General features: G+C 43.0%; 1 protein-coding gene across 1 annotated transcript in view; it reads right to left on the bottom strand.

The window, feature by feature from the left end:
- Positions 1-202: 202 nt before the first annotated feature.
- Positions 203-18,457, bottom strand: part of LOC134677914 (uncharacterized) — a 43,645-nt gene continuing 25,390 nt past the window's right edge. Inside the window, exons 4-13 of the mRNA XM_063536359.1 lie at positions 15,038-15,137; positions 13,976-14,134; positions 12,993-13,123; positions 12,281-12,378; positions 10,667-10,819; positions 9,253-9,346; positions 8,585-8,673; positions 6,887-7,026; positions 3,138-3,216; positions 203-2,592 (exon numbers count right to left, since the gene is read on the bottom strand). Coding sequence (XP_063392429.1) covers positions 2,517-2,592; positions 3,138-3,216; positions 6,887-7,026; positions 8,585-8,673; positions 9,253-9,346; positions 10,667-10,819; positions 12,281-12,378; positions 12,993-13,123; positions 13,976-14,134; positions 15,038-15,137 — 1,119 coding nt within the window. The 3' untranslated portion in view covers positions 203-2,516. The remainder of the gene's footprint in view (positions 2,593-3,137; positions 3,217-6,886; positions 7,027-8,584; positions 8,674-9,252; positions 9,347-10,666; positions 10,820-12,280; positions 12,379-12,992; positions 13,124-13,975; positions 14,135-15,037; positions 15,138-18,457) is intronic.

Raw genomic sequence — 18,457 nt, 5'->3', positions numbered from 1 at the left:
TTCATGCACGGGGCCATATATTTTGGTATTATATATTTTGTATAACGCTAAAAACTAGGAGAAACGTAAAATTTAAGGTTAACAGTCTTTACAGTATACCGGTTTGTTGAAATATCGTAATTATTCAATACATTTTATATTTTAGAGATTGCCCCAACTCACCTCACATAATCAGGACATACTAAATAACATTCACAATAAATAGTTTAATAAATTATTTTTATATTTATCATTTTATATATTAATAATTAAATAAGCATATACACTCATATGTACATAAGGACGCAATTTACAACGTTAACGCGTCTGTATACTATAACCAGAGACCAGTTAAGAACAGACCGTCAATAACACCATTTGTGATAATCCACGGGTAAAGGTACCTACAGCGACGCTCCAATACTAAATGCGGTGCTTCGTGTCTTAAGCGCCGACCGCCATAAGGTATCCTTTCCCGCGGAACGTCACATTTGATAACTAGCGATGGCGTTATAATTATTACTGCGTAGCTCATAGGTCCATACAAAATATATGGAACTGAGACAACGCCTTTTTAACAAGAATAAACGCAACTTCGTATACTAGTCCTTATTGTTAACTGGTCTATGAAAAAAAGAAATCTCTATAGTATTTTGTCCACTCTTTTTAATTTTATCTTATTTCTATTTAAAACTAAAGTTTGCAGTTTAGAGGCAAGATGGCTAAAACGAGCAATTTTTAGTTTTTATGTGGCAAATTAGAGTACGGGCCGTTTGATGGTAAGCGGACACCGTAGCCTGCAGGCGTCCGTATTAAAACCCAACGAAATGAATGTCTTCTTTTATTTATTTGTGGCTTTCCATTACAAAAGGCTCCTTAGTCTAAGTGCAATAAGGTAATTTTTATATAAAATTCCAACAGAAATTCTGATAGAAAGGTCCTTTTTCCACATGAAGCAGGGACCCTTTTGCTGTGGAGAGCCACATTTATCGTATCAATGTATAATTTTATGTTCTCTAATATAATGTTATTAAATGCTAAAAAATAATTGATACCAAACTATGAATATTACAATATATTTCGTACGAAAATATAAGTTGACAACGCCTTAGTTCCTAATACAACGGAAATTGCTCGTTTCTCATAAAGTTATCCATTTTAACTGCATCATAATTGTATGATTTATGAAGCTGTTTCAAAAAAAAAACTATTTAATACTCCGTCCAAGTTTAACAACTTTACAATGTGAGGAAGTGTCATTAACGCCATCTTTTTATAGAAATTTGACATTAAAACATTCAGGGCTAAGTACCCGACAGTCGGGTACACTTTTCGTAGCGACTACGCGCTACATACGGCGAAAACGTGGCTACGCGCTACGAGCGTAACCCGTAGCATTTAATGGCAATGAATGTGTTAATGATGACATCGCCACACATTGTAATTACAATAATTACAAATGTCATGCATATTTAGCTTGGTCAAACTCGAAACATTTTGATAACAATATTCAGTGGACTATTTCACGTAAGTACTTTATATTGTTTTTAGTTTATTTGAAACAGCTTCTTTTTACTCCAGTCAACGAGGTGTTTTCGCCACTATTTATAACGTCCGAGATAATACATGATCTAAGCTGTATAATATGGGTTTAATGTGGTGTTAGATATAATAAATACAAGTTTAAACAAATATCAGCAGTAAAAAAAATAAAGGTTCCGTCACACAGGCGCGTTTCCCGGGCGGGGCGTGAGCATGTTATATGTAAAAGCGGCGCGCCCCGCTCACGCCCCTCCCGGAAAACGCGCCTGTGTAACGATGCCTTAATTCTGGTAAAAATAGGAAAAAAATAGTAAATAATTTAGTAAATATAAAAATGATTCAGGTCCATATAAAGGTGATTTTCAGATTTTATTTCAATATAAACAAATTTTAATTTTGAACAAGCAGAAACGTCTGCGAACGATGCTATTAAGCTTAGAATAAATTTAAAAGTGGAAAAAATTACTGTCTTGGGTGAGACTTGAACTCCAGATCCAGAGGCCGTGAGTTCAAGTCTCACCCAAGATAGTAATTTTTCTACTTTTAAATTTATTCCAAGCTTAATATAAACAAATTCTGAAATAATGTTACATGGCGTTATTTATAATTTATAAACGTTTGTCAAATCTAGCAAACATTTGATATTAAATCCTTATAATCCTGTAGGTTTACTCTGTATCATGATGACTAAAGGACGGAGCAATAGTGACACAGACAAGACATCCTCCAGACTGAGCATAGTAGCGCTACCCCCTCTGCCACAAATATACGGTAGCTTTACTCCATTTTCGAGTCAAGTGTCTTTATGTGACGTCCGTGTCTTTGAACGGACCAATCACGACACGGGACCCGCTCACCTCGTCCCCCGCAACCCTGTATTTTTGGCAGTCGTGAAATAATTGCTCTAAACTCCGTCTAGAGGATTCCTGGTCTATGAATAGTGATCCAAGACGGCCTCGTTGACTGGGCTATTGGCCGGTGTTGACTGGCGTACACTAGGAGCGGGCCAGCTCGTAGAACAGCACGTAGGCCTCCGACGACACCACGTTGCGGGGGTTGATTGGAGTCACTCTGAAATATAATATATTAATAATTTAGCTTATACACGTCCCACTGCTGGGCACAGGCCTCAGGTTTGGGCTGTAGTCCCCACGCTAGCCCAACGCGGATTGGGGACTTCACATACACCTTTGAATTTCTTCGCAGATGTATGCAGGTTTCCTCACGATGTTTTCCTTCACCGAAAAGCTAGTGGTAAATATCAAATAATATTTCGTACATATTCCGAAACTCATTGGTACGAGCCAGGATTTGAACTCGCGACCTCCGGATTGAAAGTCAGGTGTCATATCCACTCGGCCACCACCGCTTCCACTCTGAAAATACATGAATATAAAAACCCGGCAAGTGCGAGTCGGACTCGCGCACGAAGGGTTCCGTACCATGCAAAATGCAAAAAAAGGCAAATTAAAAAACGGTCACCCATCCAAGTACTGACCCCGCCCGACGGACGGACAGACGGACGCACAAGTGATCCTATATTCAGATTTCCTATTTTCACTGTAAAACCCTCTATTATATGACGGTTGTATAATATACTAATAGTCTGTAGTTACCTCGAGTCGTTGTATTCGTGCCAGTCGCCCGTGTAGGGGTGCTTGCAGTACGCCGTGTAGTGCCCAGAGTAGGTCGTGCCTGCCAACATATTCATATTATTATATTATTCATATTCATTCTATTTGGCTAACAGGTGGGACAGTGGCCTTCTGAAACACTGGTCCTCCATGCACGTTAGCCTCAATAATAAATTTAATTTAATGTAATATAAGGCCTGATTCGAATTCAATCTGCCAAATTGAAAACCCTATTAATGGTACTGAAGCTAGCTGAATCAAGATTTGTTTTTCCATAATTTATTGAAAATTTGTTTAAAAATTGTTATTTATAAGTAAATTCATCATTTTCCATTTCTTCCCGCTCCTGTCGTTAGTTTTGTTGTATGCCCTCCATCATACATCCGACAGTGTTTTTTGACAGTTTCTTAGTTTGAGTCCTATCAAGAACAATGTTTATTTTGAAATATTATATTGCATATAGTTTTTGTTGTTTTAACGAACTAATTCCTTGGACACTCCACTCCATACCGTTCAATAGGTCAATACTGTGGGACTTTGTTGAATCAAGTTTTTTGGTCCGATTTCGAGGGTACTGGCTTAAGCATGCTGATTGCCTCATAAACATCGTGGATCATCTCCAAATATTATCAAAGTAATATTGGAAATCCGCATTATTAAACTAAAGCTGCGAACCGTTTCTTTTAGTGATGTTGGTGTCGATTTCTCTGTCGAAAAGTAACCAATGCCCGGTAACTGACACCACATCGACGAAATTCCTGATACGCCAGATATTTGAAGATATGTCTAGATCCTCATTGTTTCATGGATATTGCAATGAAATTACCTTTCAGTATTGGTATAATATAAATATTAGGTAACAGGTTATGTTGGAAATTAGTTATGTGCAAGTTTCTTCCATACTTATCAAGTTTTTGACAGCAATTTGGCGCCTAATTAAAAAGACGGCGGCGTTTATTTGATTTTTTTGATCATCTTAGAATTGATAAAAAAAAAATTTTTTGGTATAATAATTTTGTGATTCTGATAATTATAATGTCGTAGTGTATATATAAAGTAAGCTAGAAAATATCCAAGAAAAATCACTGTGAATTTGTCAAATTTGTTTCGAATCAGGCCTTATTTAGTTTTTATTGCAATATTTTTATTTCTATAAATTTTAAATTTTACGTGGTTGTAATTTATTGTAATTTAATTTAATTTAATTTTTATTGTAAATCTTGACAATGTTATAAGTTTTAATTTTTAATTTAATTTAATTTTATTATTTTAAATTTAATGGAATTTAGTTACGATATGGATTCTATGGTCCGAAATAAATGAATTTTATTTTTATTTTATTTTTTTATTTGTATTAATCGTACATTGTCAATTAGTTTACTCCGAAATCAATCAATTCTACTATCCGGCCGGCCGGATAGTAGGTCACCATCCGGTATCCGACCGGATATTAAAATAATTGCCGGACAGGCCGGATACCGGATAGTAACCGAATATCCGGTGCATCTCTAATGAATATAGATGTAGTATTTCTCGCGTTGTCCCGGTTTTGCCACAGCTCATGGGAGCCTGGGGTCCGCTTGGCAACTGATCCCAAGAATTGGAGTAGGCACTAGTTTTTACGAAAGCGACTGCCATCTGACCTTCCAACCCAGAGGGGAAACTAGGCTTTATCGGGATTAGTCCGGTTTCCTCACGACGTTTTCCTTCACCGAAAAGCGACCACTACTAATTTCCTACTTTCCGCACTTGTATCGTAAATAAATATTATTCAGGTCAGAGGGAACTCCACCGCCACATTCAGTCTGTCTGTCTGTCTGTGTGTTTACCTGAGTGGTTGCTGACCGCGTACAGGTTGTAGACGACCTGTTGCGACTTGTTTCACGGACATGTCCAGCCCTGTCAGAGGGAACTCCACCGCCACATTCAGTCTGTCTGTCTGTCTGTCTGTGTGTTTACCTGAGTGGTTGCTGACCGCGTACAGGTTGTAGACGACCTGTTGCGACTTGTCTCACGGACATGTCCAGCCCTGTCAGAGGGAACTCCACCGCCACATTCAGTCTGTCTGTCTGTCTGTGTGTTTACCTGAGTGGTTGCTGACCGCGTACAGGTTGTAGACGGCTTGTTGCGACTTGTCTCACGGACATGTCCAGCGCTGTCAGAGGGAACTCCATCACGACATTCAGTCTGTCTGTCTGTCTGTGTGTTTACCTGAGTGGTTGCTGACCGCGTACAGGTTGTAGACGGCCTGTTGCGACTTGTCTCACGGACATGTCCAGCCCTGTCAGAGGGAACTCCACCGCGACGTTCAGTCTGTCTGTCTGTCTGTGTGTTTACCTGAGTGGTTGCTGACCGCGTATAGGTTGTAGACGGCCTGTTGCGACTTGTCTCACGGACATGTCCAGCCCTGTCAGAGGGAACTCCACCGCCACATTCAGTCTGTCTGTCTGTCTGTGTGTTTACCTGAGTGGTTGCTGACCGCGTACAGGTTGCAGACGGCCTGTTGCGACTTGTCTCACGGACATGTCCAGCCCTGTCAAAGGGAACTCCACCGCCACGTTCAGTCTGTCTGTCTGTCTGTCTGTGTGTTTACCTGAGTGGTTGCTGACCGCGTACAGGTTGCAGACGGCCTGTTGCGACTTGTCTCACGGACATGTCCAGCCCTGTCAGAGGGAACTCCACCGCCACATTCAGTCTGTCTGTCTGTCTGTGTGTTTACCTGAGTGGTTGCTGACCGCGTACAGGTTGTAGACGGCCTGTTGCGACTTGTCTCACGGACATGGCCAGCCCTGTCAGAGGGAACTCCACCGCCACATTCAGTCTGTCTGTCTGTCTGTGTGTTTACCTGAGTGGTTGCTGACCGCGTACAGGTTGCAGACGGCCTGTTGCGACTTGTCTCACGGACATGTCCAGCCCTGTCAAAGGGAACTCCACCGCCACGTTCAGTCTGTCTGTCTGTCTGTGTGTTTACCTGAGTGGTTGCTGACCGCGTACAGGTTGCAGACGGCCTGTTGCGACTTGTCTCACGGACATGTCCAGCCCTGTCAGAGGGAACTCCACCGCCACATTCAGTCTGTCTGTCTGTCTGTGTGTTTACCTGAGTGGTTGCTGACCGCGTACAGGTTGTAGACGGCCTGTTGCGACTTGTCTCACGGACATGTCCAGCCCTGTCAGAGGGAACTCCACCGCCACATTCAGTCTGTCTGTCTGTCTGTGTGTTTACCTGAGTGGTTGCTGACCGCGTACAGGTTGCAGACGGCCTGTTGCGACTTGTCTCACGGACATGTCCAGCCCTGTCAGAGGGAACTCCACCGCCACGTTCAGTCTTTCTGTCTGTCTGTGTGTTTACCTGAGTGGTTGCTGACCGCGTACAGGTTGCAGACGGCCTGTTGCGACTTGTCTCACGGACATGTCCAGCCCTGTCAGAGGGAACTCCACCGCCACATTCAGTCTGTCTGTCTGTCTGTCTGTGTGTTTACCTGAGTGGTTGCTGACCGCGTACAGGTTGTAGACGGCTTGTTGCGACTTGTCTCACGGACATGTCCAGCCCTGTCAGAGGGAACTCCACTGCCACATTCAGTCTGTCTGTCTGTCTGTGTGTTTACCTGAGTGGTTGCTGACCGCGTACAGGTTGTACACTGCCTGTTGCGACTTGTCTCACGGACATGTCCAGCCCTGTCAGAGGGAACTCCACCGCCACATTCAGTCTGTCTGTCTGTCTGTGTGTTTACCTGAGTGGTTGCTGACCGCGTACAGGTTGTAGACGGCCTGTTGCGACTTGCTGGCGGCGTACGGCGACATGTCTAGACCTGTCAGAGGGAACTCCACCACGACGTTCAGTTTGCCGCGGAAACGCTCCGTTGGTGAGAACCTGCCAACATAAACATGTTTAAGTCAGAAGCTATAGACACAGTACAAGAACAGTAGTGAATCTTCATAGAAATGTGCCGCTGCCGGCTTGAATGTGTGCGTGCGCGCCAGACGCCGTGTACGCACGCGCTGCCACGCACACATTAGCATAAAATACGGGGGAATACGGTGGCGGCAGTGTGGGCTGTACCGCGACTTTGATCGCGTGCATTCGAGTACGCTGCCCACCCGCTCGCATTTGTCTGCTCTCGGTAGGCCTCAGTACAGCTCGCCGCGGTCGTATTGTATTGTAGGAACAATTGCATCATAAGTCAGAAACGCACATGTGACACCCTTAATATAGGAACATCCATTGCCTACGAATACCGCTTAGCGTTACTTGTTAGTCTCCATAGGCTACGGTGGCTAAAATCGAGAAAAAAACTCTTTAAAAATTGAATTTAGCGCTGCACAAGTACCAGGGCCTCATGAGTTACGAGAAGGTGTCGTTGACCGCCGCGGGGCGCGGGGCGCGGCGGCCGGGTCGCGTATCAGTATGAAGGTACAATAAAAGTAGTGACAACCCTAAGCGCCAACGCAAGAGTAGGCAAATAACTTGCCGAGCGGCCTTAGATTCACTACTGTTCTTAGTGTACTGTGCTATAGATACCTATATTATGGATAATGTAACGAAGTCAGGCGATTTCAATCTTTTTTTTTGTAAGTACAATCTTGTTCACAAATATATTTACAAACCAAAAAACACATGTGACGTTCTCAACCAAAAGGTACCACATTGCCGCTTACCATAAGGACGCGGTAATTTTGACTTATGTATTTGTAAGAAAAGAATAAAACATAAATTACCTAATATTTATGCTTGTAAACTTTTTTGCTTTAATGTACGCCGCACCCCGCTCCGCGGACATGTCCGTACACGTACACACATTATTGTATGTACTCACCGCTTGAGATGCAGCACCAGCACCTGAGGGAACTTGTGTACAGTGAACCACTTGAGACACTTGCGCCGCACGCCGCACCGCGGACATGTCCGTACACGTACACACATTATTGTATGTACTCACCGCTTGAGATGCAGCACCAGCACCTGAGGGAACCTGTGTACAGTGAACCACTTGAGACACTTGCGCCGCACGCCGCACCGCGGACATGTCCGTACACGTACACACATTATTGTATGTACTCACCGCTTGAGATGCAGCACCAGCACCTGAGGGAACTTGTGTACAGTGAACCACTTGAGACACTTGCGCCGCACGCCGCACCGCGGACATGTCCGTACACGTACACACATTATTGTATGTACTCACCGCTTGAGATGCAGCACCAGCACCTGAGGGAACCTGTGTACAGTGAACCACTTGAGACACTTGCGCCGCACGCCGCACCGCGGACATGTCCGTACACGTACACACATTATTGTATGTACTCACCGCTTGAGATGCAGCACCAGCACCTGAGGGAACTTGTGTACAGTGAACCACTTGAGACACTTGCGCCGCACGCCGCACCGCGGACATGTCCGTACACGTACACACATTATTGTATGTACTCACCGCTTGAGATGCAGCACCAGCACCTGAGGGAACTTGTGTACAGTGAACCACTTGAGACACTTGCGCCGCACGCCGCACCGCGAACATGTCTGCAAACAGACAGACATACATACGTTATAGTTCGTTTTTTAGCATTAAGTAGAAAGAACTTGAAAGAAGGTGAGTGATCTTGACATGTCTTTTAATTGAAAAACGCTTTTTAACAATCAGTAGCTATTACTTATGAAAGCAGAAGAATATAAATGATCGTATTAGATTCTAGGGATGTAACGATACATGATTTTGCCGATACGATACCGATACCGATTTTTGAAGTAAATAATCGGCGATACCGATACAGATACCGATATCAGTTAAATTATAAAACATAATTTAACTAAATCGGGACCCGGGTATGTCCTTAAACCACGTCCAAGACCACCGGTGGACGGGCAGCAGCGTCCCTCAAATTCGGTGTACTCGACTGCGATCGCCAACCCGCCTGCCAAGCGTGGCGATTATGGCATTCACCCCCCAAAAAAAGGGGGAGGCCTATGTTCAGCAGTGGACGTGGACTGTGATATCGTCATCATCTCACGTGGTTGAGATGATGACGATGAACTAAATCAGGCCCATAAAGTTTTATGAACAAGGGGGTAAGTGTTTAGTGGTGTGTGGAGAGTACTGACCGGTTTCTCGTCTCCGTCCAGCTCCTCTTCCTTGGTGAAGTGCTGCAGACACTGCTGCAGCTTGAGGTTGCCCGTCCGCGACGGGATCGGCAAGCTGGAATCAAACGGTATATTCTCGTCACATTTGCTCGTAATACATTTGCACAATAGTACATTGTGCAACATGGGGCGTACTCGTAAGTTAAACATTGCAAACGAGAGTATCGTTATATCGCGACGGCTTGTATATTATGTCCAAAACTGGGGCTGCTCACCTAAGGTCATAGAATGGGTCGAAAGTGACGGAGTCAGCTTTGCAATGCGTGCAGCGTAGCGTGGACTGACTGACGAAGCTGTCTGTATAGTATGTCCATAACTGGGTCTACTCACCTAAGGTCCCAGAATGGGTCGAAAGTGACGGAGTCAGCCTTGCAGTGCGTGCAGCGGAGCGTGGACTGACCGACACAGATGTCTGTATATTATGTCCATAACTGGGTCTACTCACCTAAGGTCCCAGAATGGGTCGAAAGTGACGGAGTCAGCCTTGCAGTGCGTGCAGCGTAGCGTGGACTGACCGACACAGATGTCTGTATATTATGTCCATAACTGGGTCTACTCACCTAAGGTCCCAGAATGGGTCGAAAGTGACGGAGTCAGCCTTGCAGTGCGTGCAGCGTAGCGTGGACTGACCGACACAGATGTCTGTATATTATGTCCATAACTGGGTCTACTCACCTAAGGTCCCAGAATGGGTCGAAAGTGACGGAGTCAGCCTTGCAGTGCGTGCAGCGTAGCGTGGACTGACCGACACAGATGTCTGTATATTATGTCCATAACTGGGTCTACTCACCTAAGGTCCCAGAATGGGTCGAAAGTGACGGAGTCAGCCTTGCAGTGTGTGCAGCGGAGCGTGGACTTGAGCTGACTGACGAAGATGTCTGTATATTATGTCCATAACTGGGTCTACTCACCTAAGGTCCCAGAATAGGTCGAAAGTGACGGCGTCAGCTTTGCAATGCGCGCAGCGTAGCGTTGGACTGACCGACGTAGATGTCTGTATATTATGTCCATAACTGGGTCTACTCACCTAAGGTCCCAGAATGGGTCGAAAGTGACGGAGTCAGCTTTGCAATGCACACAGCGTAGCGTTGGACTGACCGACGTAGATGTCTGTATATTATGTCCATAACTGGGTCTACTCACCTAAGGTCCCAGAATGGGTCGAAAGTGACGGAGTCAGCTTTGCAATGCGCGCAGCGTAGCGTTGGACTGACCGACGTAGATGTCTGTATATTATGTCCATAACTGGGTCTACTCACCTAAGGTCCCAGAATAGGTCGAAAGTGACGGAGTCAGCTTTGCAATGCGCGCAGCGTAGCGTTGGACTGACCGACGTAGATGTCTGTATATTATGTCCATAACTGGGTCTACTCACCTAAGGTCCCAGAATGGGTCGAAAGTGACGGAGTCAGCCTTGCAGTGCGTACAGCGGAGCGTGGACTTGAGCTGGCCGACGAAGATGTCGCCTACTCTGCTGTCTTCCATACGCAGGTAGCGCTGCCACGCCTCTTGGGCCTTGGCTGAATCGCTGCAACCATATAAGAACATTAGTTAACAATGACGTTTAGTGAAAGTGACGTCGCAAAGTGACTCCCTCATGCCTATTGTCACAAGATGTCACATTTACTGGCCCCCCTCCCCCCTAAATGTGTGATGTAATCGATGACCCCTATCGACGGCTAAAGGATAGTCATGTATTCCCAACACCCTCCGAATTCTTCTTCCCGCTCCGAAACCTATTCGCATCGTGTTACTCGCTCGTCACGCTCGGCCGGCTCATTCGAATCAGGGGTGGGAGAGACCGAGCAAGGTACACTGAGATATATGAGGAGATATATGAGTTACTGAGCGAAGTGAGCGAGTCAATCTGCATTGAGTTGAAGAGAGTGAGTTTAGTCAAATGATACAGTTCATTTAAATCACTCACTCGTGAATGACACATGTGTCGCTTAACTTCAAATTCGGGTAAATCCATTGGACCCTCTCAGCAAATATCTACCCTATTACCTTTCCTTAATACCAAAATCGCATAATCTGACAGATGGATTTACTCGAGTTTGAAGTTACGCATCTCACATGTCTAATTGTGGCGTAAAGCCAATGGTGGTGGTTTGTAATTGTTGTACTTGTCGGCGCGTGACTCCAGGAGGATGTATTGCAGCGCTATAATTCATAGTTAAAGACGCCTGTATTAAGTCGATTAGCAATGTTTGGCTACGTATTACTGGGTTGTAACGAAATTCATAATGTTGCGCAGAGAGTAACGCCATCTATTGGCATGTTATTGAACTAAGATGACAGGTAGAAGGTTTTGGGGCTTTGGAACGTTCTCTTGGGTGAACGTAGGTACGAGTTGGCAGTTTTTGTCGTTATGTCGGCGGACCGGTCGAGCAGGTTTGCCTGCTTGATTTAAAGGCGGGAGCAGTGAGGCTCCCAAAACAGACTTGATTGAGCCGCGCTAGAGATCGGACGTTAGCCAACCTCGTGCCTAATTCGCCACGTTCCTGAAGGCTTATATCTGAAGGATTATTCTGAAAGCTTATAGAATCCAACGTTCTTTAACCATTTAGCTAAGTGTTTTATTCCAAGTGTTATTTTGATTTCTTACCTGTGATTAGAAGCTTACCTTTGTAAAATAAAGAGAAATGTAATTTTGAAAAGATGTGTCCCGCCGCAGTCTACTATACACTATACTGACCTAAAGGAAGGTGACTGGGCTTACCGGTAGTTTTGTGTTCTGCAGCTGGCAGAGGTCTCTGCGGGTAGATGGCTGCTTCCTGGTTATTTACATGTACTTAAATTAGGTTTTACTGTTTTTCTTGCGAATTAGGATATCAATTCGTGATTTTGCGGTGACACTGAATCTGTCAGTTATTTTTTAGACCTTTGTTCCTGTGTAGCCGGCCAGTAGCCTCGCTACCTCTAATAAGTCAGTATAGCATGGTATAGTATTAAGGTGGAATACTAAACACTAATAAATAATACAAACCTGAGGCTGTCGTCGATTTCCGTGAGGATCGGCTTCGGCTTGACGGTGACGCGGTTCACGTCCTCGTGGAGACCCTCCAGCAGATAGCGGAGGAACTCCTGTAAATATATACAAAATCTTTCAATGAGGGTTTCCGCGAGTTTTTCACTAGATGACAGCACCGTGGCGAGAGGTCTAGCCCGTCGAAAGTCACCAGACACCCAGACAAGTTTGTTTGAAATTTCTTTCACAACTTGTCTGGTGTCTGATGACCATGGCCCGAAGGTTTCGACTGTAAGTCGCCCAACTTGTTGAGTTGGGTGTCTTCTGCAGCCGTCCCTGGTCTCCGGGCCGAGCGCTGGACATGGGATGGTGCCAAAGTATTCACGTAGGTCACATCCCACGCCAAGGGTCGCAAAAAATAAATATATATATGTCGGCGGCCGATCGTGTGATCAGGCAGATCGTAATGTTCCTGTGTATTGTTTTGACGATAGTCACATTAAACCAATATATAGGTAGGATAGGTTCGTTAGGTTGCTTCAGATGCCCAAAGATTAAGGGAGGACTATAGGCACTGACCTGGGCGTCCTGCTGGCTGTAGCCCATGAACCTGGGCGCGAACCGCTGCACCTGCGACTTGAAGGAGGTGGTGTTGACCACGGCGTCACGACCCCGCCTCCCACAGCTCTGATCACTGAGGGACGAGGGGGGGAGGACTATAGGCACTGACCTGGGCGTCCTGCTGGCTGTAGCCCATGAACCTGGGCGCGAACCGCTGCACTTGCGACTTGAAGGAGGTGGTGTTGACCACGGCGTCACGCGAGCCCGGCTCCCATAACTCTTTGATCACTGACGCGAACGCTGGAATTCATAACATTGGTTTAAGACATAATTTCATGGGATTAGGCAACCGAACGGGCCTTATAGTTCGTTTTTTGTAGCATTAGAAGTAAGGTAAACAATCTTGATGTGTCTTTTAAATGAAAAACACATTTTAAAAATAAGTTAATTACGGCAAATATGTAACAATTATGAATCTAATACGATCATTTATATTCTTCTGCTTTCATAAGTAATAGTTACTGATTTTTAAAAAGCTTATTTCAATTAAAAGACATGTCAAGCTCGCTTATCTTCTTTCAAGTTCTTTCTAATGCTAAAAAAAACGAACTATAGACACTTACACAAAATAAAAATAAATAAACAAACTATCATTTATTTCAACCAATAAAATAACGTTCCTCCAATATTCAACGCCATCTATTGAACGGAACTTGAGTTATTATGACGAAGGGCGCCAAAAAAATGGATGGAAGTGAGACCTGTGCCCTGTTTATCAAAAACTTGTAACTTGTAATACAAGAAGTCCCTTTTTGACAGCTTTTGTTAAAAAGGGACTTCCACTTGTATAACAAGTTATAAGCTTATGATAAACGGGCACTGTTATGTTAATGACGCAATCTGGTAGTCAGACCAAGCTAATTTGGCAGCGATTTTGATAGCCCAAGGCCCAGACGGTGCAAGTATTAAGAAAACGTCATAATTTCGTAGAAGCTTGACGTTTAAAATAACACTTACCAAATTACCTTGGTCTGTGTCTAGAAATCTGAACATCATAGTATTCATCATAGTAGTAGCATTATAGGTTCAGGAGTATGTGTGTGTGTTGGACAAGCAAAGGATGACACAGGCCATCCAGCCCAGTAATGGTACCTTTTATGAGCGCGCCTTTCATGCAGGAGAGTGTGGTGTTGATGTCCGATGTATACTGCTCCTGGTCCAGGTATTCCAGCAGGGGCTTGGTGTTAGACAAGCATTGGATGACGCTGTTCATGAAGCAGGTGTTGCCGATGTTGCGGAGTCCGTTTAGACCTGGAACAGGTATTGAAATATACATGGTGTGTCTGACCATGGGGCTTTAAATCCAGGGCATGATTTTACTTGCTAAACTGAGCTACTTTTACTATGGGACCAACCCTAAAATCGGGGATTTTTTTTTGGCTTTTCCATAGAAAACGTCGACATCTGATCACCCAAAATGTATGAAAAAGTAAAAAAAAATTTCGGGATTTCGGGGTTGGTGCCATAATAAAAGTAGCTCAGTTTAGCGAGTAGAATCGAGCCCTGAATTTAAAGCCCCAAGGTCAGACACACCCTGTATAGGTTATAGGTTCTCGCGGGCTTGGTTTCCGCAACTCGACGTCATATTATTGCGCCTGTTTTGCGTGGTGGGTTGGCGGCACTATTCTACCCAACTTTACCAAAAAGCCTAGCTGACCCTGAAATATATAATCAAATTGTGATTTTAGAAGAAAAACAGAGTTTCAGCACTAATCGGGGATGTTTCGAATATTAACATCCGCAATCGTGGAACTTCCGCATTATTTTCAACATCCGCATCCGCATAAAATGATGATGATGCGACGCTAATGCGGATGTCGAAAAAGTCGGTCTTAGCGGCGGCGTAAATGCTAGGTATAGCTGGTCAAGCACATCTTGTCAGTAGAAAAAGGCGGCAAATTTGAAATTTGTAGGCGCGAAGGGATATCGTCCCATAGACAATTTGAATTTCGTGCCTTTTTGTACTGACAAGATCTGCTTGACCAGCTATAATTTCGTCATTAGGTACCTATAACGAAATCATCTAGATCCAGGAAAGTATTATTTTTGTTGACTCGTACAAAAAGTATTGTACGACTATACAATAGTGATATAATCAAGCTTTTCAATCTCGCACCTCACTTAGGCAACTCAGCTTATTTCTATCGCACTTACCGCTAACCTGCGACTTCTCGCGGCTCTCGCTTATGGTGTCTCGCTCCCTCTCGGTGCTGCGCCGCAGCCCGCTAGCCCCGCTCTTCCCACCCGCTAATTCCTATACCAATCCAAAAAAAAACAATTAATATTAGACCAAGATTAGTCTGCAACGATTTTGGTAGCACACGCAGTGCAAGTGTTATTTATACGTCACAATTTCACAGAAGTTTGACGTTTGAAACAGCACTCGCACTGCGCGTGCTATCAAAATCGTTGCAGACTTATGCTTGGTCTAACTCTAAACATATATTTCACGTCGACTGTACACAACATAATATTTGACAGTAAAAATTCAAAAATATCTGAAAAACAGAGAGTTAGACCAAGAAAAGTCTGCAGCGATTTTGATAGCCCACGCAGCGCAAGTGTTATGTATGTATGTAATTTACGTCATAATTTCACAGACGTTTGACGTTTAAAATGACACTTGCACTGCGCAGGCTATCAAAATCGCTGCAGACTTCTCTCGGTCTGACTCTAAACCTGAGAAACACACAAAATTCACTAAGCTATAAAAATCTAATAAATCAGACTAAATAAAATGTGTTCACACCGTGCAAAAACCTAGATGAACTAAAAAGCTAAATATAGTCGGACAAATAAATGCCGGAAGCGGATTTAGTAGCCCACGCAGTGCAAGTGTCATTTATACGTCATAATTTCATAGAAGTTTGACGTTTAAAATAACACTTTCACTGCGTGGGCTGTAAATCCGCTGCAGACTATTCTTGGTCTAACTCTACTCTACACACGACACAAGCTCACCGGAATCAAACGGGTTACATGCCGGGAATAAATGAATAAATAACAATTCCACCACCATATTGTTTATACTAGAGATGCACCGGATATCCGGTTACTATCCGATATCCGGCCTATCTGGCCATTATTTTTCTATTCGGCCGGATACCGGTTAGTGACCTACTATCCGGCCGGATACCGGATATTATTATATGCTTGATTTCGGAGTAAACAAATTGGATCTAAAAACAGACACGGTCTTAATCGTACTTGTTTATTATTTTAAAACAATTTAATAATTCCACTGACTTGCACGCGCACTCATTTCGAACCTAGAAATGAGTCCGCGCGAACTTTACTAGGAAACAGGTCAAACCTGCAGAATGCGCACCTGAGAAACCGAAATGTAGGTATAGTTCCGCTGGCCGAATATTCGGCGGCCGGATACCGGATATTCGGCCGATGGTCAGGCCGTATATCCGCTATCCGGCCAAACAACTATCCGTTGCATCTCTAGTTTACACACAAGTAAGGTCATGTGGGGGCAAGAAAACACAGTTCATTTTTCTCGAGGTAAGAGAAACAGTATGATTACCCCATTTAAACTTTAATAGGGTAATTCGCCTGTAATTGGCCGGTTTTAGTAACTGGCCGCCCTAAACTAAAAATGAATTCTATTCACCTATAAACTAGGGCTTGCATTCCGGAATTCCGGAATTTCGAAATTCCGGAATCTCGGACAAATTTTCCGATATTACAATTCCGGAATTGATACAACTGAATATCGAAAATTCCGGAATTGGATTTAAGTACTTTTTTCAGGTTTTAATACGTTTATTATTGAAAATTGTTAAGAAACTACACTATACTGGTGTTTTTTGTTGTTAATAAGTGCCTCTTAGTCATTCAGTGAGTATGGGTATATTTTACTTTTCGGTTTGATATGGGCTCATAAAAAAAAGAAAGTGATTTACTTGCTTAGAATAGTCAGAATAGTCTCAATCCTACATAAGCGAATCTTCGATTTAGATAGAAGGTTTTCTCTATCAACGATTTCGGATCCTGTAGAAGCATATAATATATGATATTCTGAATCATAATTAGGAACTAGGAAGGAAAAAGCCAAACTTCGACCTTCAACTTCTTGAACAACACCACTACGTACTATGTTACGAAGAGTAGGCTGATTATAGAGCTGTTATATTTAACTATTTTATAAAATTATCCATCGAATGGTTTGCTAGCAACTAAATTTTCCCCGAATAAATACCGCATATCATAGAATTGAATAAAAGTAACCATTTTAATAAGGTGGTAAAAAAGAGATGAAATTATCTGTAGTACTTCAAATTAAATTTCTCTTAAACAATATTAACTTTAATAAACGTAAAGTATCAGAATTTCACATTTTTTGTTGGATTTTACAAAAAAATCTAAGTAAAATACGATAACCCCTAATTCCGGAACCAGTTACGGAATTCCGGAATTCGAATCCAATATCGAAAATCAGTTCCGGAATTGGAGACCATCCGATATTGCAAGCCCTACTATAAACAGAATTCATTTTAGTACATCATCATTGGCCACAGCATCTTTGCAGATGATAGTTGCAGCGACTGAAGAAAGTATTTTGAGGAGGTAGTCTACAGTCTACATCGACTGCAATGACTGTGATGAACTGCCGGCCTAGCCAAGGTTACAATCGCTATCGCTTCGACAACGAAAAGCATTCTGTCTCTCTATCACTCTTCCATATTAGTGTGACAGTGACAGTTGCGTTTCGATCGCTACGGAGCGTAAGCGATTGGCATCTTGGCTACGCGGCCTGGGTTTTAGTACAAGGTGGCCAGTTATTGAAACCTTATACTAAAATGAACTCTGTTTATAGATGAATAGAATTCATTTGGTAATCAATTACTAAAACCGGCCAGATACTGGCAAATTACCCTATATTGACTCCTAAACGGAATACATACAGCGGAAATCAGCCGTGAAACATTTTTACCTAACACCTCAAATATTCACGAAAACAGTTCATACACAAGTCTAAGTTGGTTGTCACCACCATGCCACAAAAGCGACGTGTTACTGCGTCATTACCGTGGTGGTCATTACCGGGCGCCTGTGACACACGACGCGCACGCTAACCCGCGCAGGTTCTATGTTGGGTAAAGTATGTGCGATTAGGTTAAATAACAATAAAGGTAAAAATAAAGTATTTGTTTTTGGGGTACTTTATACGTTTTGATTGCTAAATACTTAACAATTATCAATAATTACCATACTCTACATTTTGGTATACTAGGTATAATGCACTCAAGAATAGATAATCATGATCTTTTTTCTGAGTTAATAATTATTTTAAAAATGGATTCAAATTTGTGACTAATCACGGAAATTGGGTCATACTCAGATCAAATATGTTTGAAAATGTCTAAAGGATTTAGTCTAATAAAACTCATTGGATATTTTTCATCTTATAAAACATTGAAAAATATTATTAAAGAAAGGAAATATATCTTCTAGAAACTCTGTTTTTGTTTGAAATCCATTTTTAACAAATTTTATACTATTCAAGTATATCTACATCCAAAACAATGTAGAGTCAGACCGTAAAAAGTCTGCAGCTATTTTGAT

Source organism: Cydia fagiglandana, chromosome 27, assembly GCF_963556715.1.
Source record: "Cydia fagiglandana chromosome 27, ilCydFagi1.1, whole genome shotgun sequence".
Lineage (NCBI taxonomy): Eukaryota > Metazoa > Arthropoda > Insecta > Lepidoptera > Tortricidae > Cydia > Cydia fagiglandana.
This window is presented reverse-complemented; position numbering and strand designations above follow the sequence as displayed.